Here is a 7,501-nt window from a genome sequence, read left to right on the forward strand (position 1 = left end):
AGTCTTAGATAATGCTAGGAATGACTTAGCTGTGAATGTTATCCTTGAGTCAGATCATTCCTCTTTGATTAAAGATATTATTTCCAATAAAGAAGGTTGTTCATTTTTCCTTTCCATTTGTTGTTTCTTGATCAATTTTTTGTAAGTGATATTAACCTTCTTACTTTCCTTTGCAGTGATTGAGAAAAAACTTCGCAGTCAAATTCAGGAGATGGAATCAAAGATTGCCGCTGATAAAGGTCTGGATGCGAAGCTTGTCGAACGTGATTCTAAATATCGCAGGTTAAAGAAACAATTTGCTACCACCGTTTCAAATAATAGCAAGGATACTATTCGCGTTCGTGATGCAACAATTAGGAAGATCTGTGCTGAAAATGGCATTCCTCTTTCAAAGTATAAGTTTACTGACATCCCTCCTAATGAAGATACTTCTGATATCTCTGATAGTGAAATAGAAGATGAAGAATATGAAGAAGATAATGAATCTGAATCTGATGGTTCTGGGACTGATGAGATTGACGAAGATAGCGCAGGCAAGAAGTAGCTTCTTTTCTCTTGAAGATCTCTTCTATTTTGTCGCACTTGCAAAACTTTTACCAATTCTTCATTCATCGAGTATTAACTTCTGAGAACTACTTCTTTAATGTAATCTTTTTTGAATATTTGGTACTCCTTTATTGTATATTCTCCTTGTTATATACCTGTAAAAAACTTTATTTTCCAGCAAATGAGATCAACTTGGGATAACATCTTTTTAAATGTGCATGGTGACATCCATTTATAATGACAAATAACTTATGCGTAAATATATCATGTGGGGGCGAATAACACACTTCTAAATGTTTGCATTCCCATACTTGCCTCTGGTATTCGATGGCAGATGATTGAATGAAGGTAATATGTAAGATTATTATAAATGTACATATTCTTCTTGTGTCATAGTAAATCTTGTTATTATATATCAGGTTATATATCTTACGCACGCTAATATCATTTCTTCATCACTGTACATTTTCTTCCTCTTCCAAATTTACCTTTGCATTTTGCCTCTGCTATGTTCTTTGTATTACCATGTGAAATTCTCTTGTGAGAAATTCTCTTTATCTTATAACCATGCGACTATATTCACAAGTTATATTCATCCTGCAAAACAATAATTATTAGCTTCTATATTGTTTTTCTCATGAGGTCTTATTTAGCCTTCCTAGTTAAAGGTCTTATTTTGCCTGGTATATGATAATGTTTATGCGCGACGAAATCGCAGGACGCCCTTACGCTTTCGCGCAGTGGCCCGTTGATCTAGCCTTATCATCTTCTTGTATTATTTCCTCTTTAGGGTTTATTGTTGCGCAAATATGACAAGTCTTAATGCTCCCGTGAGTAAAAAGTCTCATAATATTTGCGTCTTTTGACACAATTCAGCTCCCTAATGGAGGGTGTCGTCCTTATATTCCCCCTGATTGCCCCTTCAAGGAGGCGTACCCCTACCGGGTTAGGGTGGGCTCCTCCCATCCAGTAAATGCAACAATCAGTTGTTTTTGCGACCTCTTATCCCTCCACCGATATGGCTTATGGTTACAAAAACGCACCCTAAGTGGGGTTTCTTCGGACCGAGTGCATCATAGTCAAGACTTGTCAAGAGCGTCCAGGTACGCTCCAGACGCCTCAGGCACCCTTGACTCAACCGTGTACCTCGGCGCCTTGATCGAGTTTCTGCACTCCTTAGGAGAGACCTTGTCACCTTAATCTTTCGATATAGGCGCCTTTCCTAGATGGGTTTTTATTCCACCCCAAATCTCCATGTCTCAAGCTCCAGGTTCGGTGTAGCTTTCACTTGAGCCATACTAACTATGATGCGCGTTAGGTCGTATTGTTGCATCTTGCTTTATGCGAACTAGGGTGCACGCCACAATCAGATATCTAGGCTCCCTTGTTGGACTCTTTATTTCTGATGCCTTCTGTGAAGGTCTTTATTCTGATGCCTTAATTGGAGTCTTATTTTTACCTTTTTCTCATATAATATCATTATAATGAAAAAGATATTTTTCGATTGCATTCATATTCTTGATTAATATAATTCTGACATCATCTTTCTTTTCTTATTCGCTTGACTGGTAACTTGACATAACTAGTTTGCTTCTTTCACCTTCAATGCTTCTTTAAGTTCGCATATACTATTGGATATACTGATTCGCATTTTCGCATGGACCATATTTCTTCAGGTACACTCGATTCCATAATTCATCAGATGGATTCCCCTTCTCATCTATCAGCTCATACATCCCATTGTTAACAATTCTTTTGATTTTATATGGGCCTTCCCACATGTTTTCCGTATTTCCTTTACCAGTTCTTTGATATCTAAGTTTCTGCCTCAACCCTAGATCTCCTTCTTGGAATTCACGTCTTTGCTCTTGTGCGGTTGTTATCACTTGTGCAAAATTATGTGTTATCTCATTCACTTTGTTTACAACATCTACCATCAACTTTTCACCTCGCTGACTTTCTTTTATTTGTTGTTTCCAGTTTCTTCGTTTGCTTGAGCGCTCTTCACATTTGTCAATGTCAATCTCATGGCATGTTTTTCCTTCATTCGTATCTCCTCTTATTACTCCTACGCCTTGAGGAAGAGGAAACTTGATGCATTGGTGGAAAGTAGAAGCCACCCCTAGAATACCATGCAACCACGGTCTTCCAATCAAAGCATTGTAAGGTGATTCTACATCAACAACACATAATACTATTTCAGATGATATGTTTTTTAAAGGAATCCTCATTGTTACCTCTCCCTTTGGTTTATTAGTTGTGCCATTAAAACCGCATATCTTATCAGTGGAGGGAATAAGCTCTTCATCTCGGCCACCCATAGTTTTGTCTGTCCACCGAACTACCAGGATATATTAGTATTATGTTAATAGCCCATGTATCCGCGTCTTCCTCTTCATCTTCATCAGTTTTTGCTTTTGGGTTGATTTCCAACTTTACCACTAAAGAAATTTCGTGCGGTTCTCCACCTCCAGGTACTTCTTCTGCGTTGAAGGAAATAAGTTGCTTCTGCCAATCTTTTAAGGGCGATACTTTCGCAAGATTCAATATCTCTCTTCCATCAGTATCCCTTGCGTAAACTCTTCTCAAGATATTATCATGAAAGTCTTATATGTTCTTGAACGAATGTATTATCGAATTACAGTATAGATTCTTCGCCTTCGCACCCACCTCTATCAAATATGTATTTCTTCCTGTCTCTGTGCCTTGTGTACGACCTTCTGAAGGTGGTGGTGGTAGATTCTGCTGTTGTTGTACCAGAAAGTGATCTAACTTTCCTTGATCTATCATTTGCAGTATGATTTTCTTTATATCCCTACAATTATTTGTTGTATGACCATGGAAGCGATGGTAAGCACAAAATTCTCTACTTCTCCTCCCTGGTGGTGGCTCATTCCCCATATTTGGTGGTCCTGGTATTTCTTCCATCAAAATTATAGCTTCCTATATTTTTTCTACTGTAGCATTTAGATAAGGAATATTTATAGGCTCCCAAACTACTTTATTGTCTCTTTGACCTTGATTAAAATACTGCTTTTGGCCCCCATATACTTCTGGATGGTTATCAAGTCTTTGAATTTTATTATTTCATCCACGATTATTGAATCGTTTTTCTCTTTCCCACTCTTATTGATCTCGACTACCCATTGCTACCATTTTTTGTTGATCTTCATTTATCGCCTTTTCGTATCTTCCTTGAGATGTGCTTGCGATTGTGTTCGTTATTTTAGGAAGTAAACTCGCATTCCCAGCTTTTGTGATTGTATTTGCCACAGGATAAGATTCCATTTCTCTCTGTTTTTGCTCAAGAGCGATGTATTCTTCGTGATACTCGCGTAGCTCTGTCATTGATATGGTTTTTTAATTCTGAAAATTTGTGTGTATAGCAAATGTGTTGAGAAGAGTGCATTAATGAACGCTAATATGAGGTTTCTTTCATCCACTCGTCCAGCCATTTCACTACACATAGTTCTCCATCTTGTGGTTAAACCTCGCAGATCTTCATTTGTTCTTCTTCGCAAACCAAATACTTGCTCTATGCCTGGTCGTAATACATTATTGCTGATGTATGCTCCTAGGAATATTGACTGTAAATGATTGAATGATCTGATTGTTCCAGTAGGTATACCTTCAAACCATTTCAAAGCTTCTCCTGACAAGCTTGCCAGAAAATACTTGCAAAGAACCGCATCATGATCTTCCCATTGCAATAAAGTTCGCACATAAGCTTTTATGTGCTGTATCGCACAGGTTGTTCCATCAAAGATGTTGGTGAATGCTGGTAAATTGCATTTAGGCGGTATTCCCGCCATATATATTTGTCTTGCAAATGGTGTGTTCCCTGCTTCTTCAATTGCCTCATCTAACTGTCTCCTACCGCCCTCTCTTCTTGTTGTCATCATTTCTCTCATTTCCGCTAACTCTATTAAGGTTTGTTAATTCACCACCTGGTCTTGTTGCATTGACCTTTTCAGTGTTGCTTGCATTACTCTATTGTCATGCCTATTTTGGCGTATAGCCTCCTGCATCTCTCTTTCTTCTTCGGCGTCTCCGTATTTCTCTTTCATCCTCTTCTACTTGATCGTGTCGATCCCTTAGCATCTCTCTTTCTTGCAACCTAGCTCTTCTCTGTTCTTCCTCACCTTCCATAATCTGATTTGGAAATATGCGGTTAAACTCGCGTCTTCTCAATCGGTTGTCATGGTTGTTTTCGCGCACAACATCCTGCAATTTTTGTTCTTCAATTTCTTGTCTTCTTCTCCTGCGCATTTCTCGCTCATCCTGTGCGTGATTCTGTACAACCACATTCCTTTCAACCTCAGCTTCGCGTTCGCGTTGGTCTCTTAACATTTGTCTACCTTGTAGTATCATTCTTCCTTGTTCTGGATCATTCTGTTCACCTTGATATCGCTCGCCTTGTTGATTTTCACCATGCAGCACGTATCGATCATCTATTGGGGGTTGCTCTATGCGATATTCATTGCGTCGATATTGTAAATCATCATCTTCTCGAATATTTTCTGAAATATTACCCAAAGGTGGTTCTTGTCTGAGATCTCTTCGATTAGATTGACTACGTCGTGATGTAGTCCTGCTTGATCTTGACCTTGAGCGAGTCGTACTTCTCGATCTCTGCTCCTGTAATCTTATATTATGTTCTCTTAACTCATTATTCTGACGCATCAAATTCGCACGTTCTTCGTCCTCTCGCCTTCTTTCCGCAACCAAGCTCTGTCGAAGTTCTTCGATTGTCATATCTTCATCAGTTCCTTTTATGAGTCCTCCCTCTCCAGTCCTTTGTTCATCCTCTTCTGTTGAATCTGTTTGCGAAGTATGAACACTCACTCTATCATAGTCAATAACGTTATCTTGTACATGCGCTCGTTGAATCGGATGACGAACTTGATTCTCTTCAGGTTCAAGCACTCGTTGAATCGGATGATGGACTTGATTTTCTTGATTATTTCTTTCACCCATCTTGGATGACTCTGCAATTTCACTCCTTCTTCTTCCAGCGATTCTCCTACTCCTTCTAACCGTTACCGCATGTCCTTCAACAGAATTTTGTCTTACCATTTTTGTTTTCTTGTTTTCAATTAAAAGATGAACTTCTCTGTAAATAACTAAAAATTTGAACAATGAGGATGAAATTTCTGAGGTTATTCTTCTGAACTTTTAGGTCTAAACTTCTAAACTTTCACCACCACGGTATATCACTCCAAGCTATTTTCTAGCGCCAAAATGTAGTTGCAGGAAATCCTACAACCACACCCTCAATGAAATCTCAATAACAATTCGAGTGATCATCTTAAAACTCATGTATTCATTCATAAAATCTTCAATATGATTACAAAAGTTATGAGAAACTTTAACTTGGAGAACAAACAATCTTTCTCTCTCCTAATTTCCAAGTCTAAGCTCTCTAAAGATCTCTCCCTTTACATGGTCGCTCGGTCCCTTATATAGGGATTTTACCTAGTGGATGACATCTAATAAAGCCCTTATTTTCGGATCTCGCGTGCGTTGTTAACGCACGCTTACATTGGCCCCTTTCGCACATACTATACAACTTCGCTCGATCATCACACTTTACTCGTGATTCTTCTGACGTCACCTGATGCGTCATCCTAAATACACTGCATGCGATAATCTTCGCTTGTTCATCGAACAATTATTTCGCACACATAATAGATGTGCGGTATTTAGTATCTACACCATATATTTAATTAACATAGCAGTGCTATATCTAATTAACAGATCTTTGTCTCTTTCCATCCAACCATTTATCGATTTGAGAGGTTCATAAGAGATACGAAATTTAATGAAATTTGCAATGGTTAATATGTGGGTTAGATGATGTCACATCTATTGTATCCTACGGCCCCAAATCTGCTAGTGCAAAAATGTGCTAGAGCAAAACTTTTTCCAAGAATAAGTGATTACAATCAAAAGAATTTCAGCCTGCAACTGTATGGTCGGTATCCCCAATTATGGGTTCTTACGAAAATGGACGTTTTTGGTTTAATCGAACCTTGAAAATCCAGTGGTTCTCATTGCTTCCCGCTCGCTTTAGGAAACTCCGAACTGCTTTTAAATATATACCAAAAACAATGTCTTAATTTCTTTATCGATCATCTATATAAACCCTTATAGGCTTATACCGTTCCTCTCCCCTGTCCCTCTTTAGGGTTACACTCATCATGCCACCTCGTGGATAAAGAAAATCTACACAGGGTGATCGTCGTCAACAAGTACCCACCACATTCAATAACAGACCACGGGTATGCCGCACTATCACGAATTTCTTTTCATGCGAATATCGGATAAAACCTTCTCATCTGATTATAGTTCGAGTGAATCATTTAACGAAACAACCCAAAACTGTGCAACACCAAGAGCTAGATTAGAATATATATTTTCTTATATATTTTTCTAATTAATCGAGTAGAATGGAAATTCTGCACATTTGTGATAATTGAAAAACGATTAGTAACGATCTCCTCTCTTCTCTCACCAAGAAAAGAAAACTATTTTTCTCTGTAATTCAATTCTCCTACAATCTCTTAGATCTTAATCCAAATCTGTCATATTTGATCTGAAATCTTCAGATATTTTGGCAGATTTGGTATAAATATTATTATCTATTTGTATCAAATAAAAAAAATCACTTTTTAGTGATTTTATGGTTTATAAATAATGTTTTTATTTTATGTTCAATTGATTTCATCCCTTCTAATGTCTTATATGTGCCAATCAGATGTTTCTTATAGCCTTAAGCGCGCTTCGTATGATTGCTACAATCTTATCAAATATATCGTCGTTGCCAATTTTTCGGAAGTGGTCATAATTTTAAAATTCTTTGTAGATCAATGGCTACAGAAAATTGTGATGATGATGAAACGTGCAGATCACTCCCTCTGAGACATTATACTCTTATTGAAGAAGACAAATGTCA

General features: G+C 37.8%; 1 protein-coding gene across 1 annotated transcript; it reads right to left on the reverse strand.

Moving 5' to 3' along the window:
- Positions 1 to 4,548: 4,548 nt before the first annotated feature.
- Positions 4,549 to 5,622, reverse strand: LOC113312341 (trichohyalin-like). The gene has a single exon (XM_026561101.1). The coding sequence runs from the start codon at positions 5,620 to 5,622 to the stop codon at positions 4,549 to 4,551; it is 1,074 nt and encodes a 357-aa protein (XP_026416886.1).
- Positions 5,623 to 7,501: the final 1,879 nt, after the last annotated feature.

Source organism: Papaver somniferum, chromosome 9 (assembly GCF_003573695.1).
Source record: "Papaver somniferum cultivar HN1 chromosome 9, ASM357369v1, whole genome shotgun sequence".
Classification (NCBI taxonomy): domain Eukaryota; kingdom Viridiplantae; phylum Streptophyta; class Magnoliopsida; order Ranunculales; family Papaveraceae; genus Papaver; species Papaver somniferum.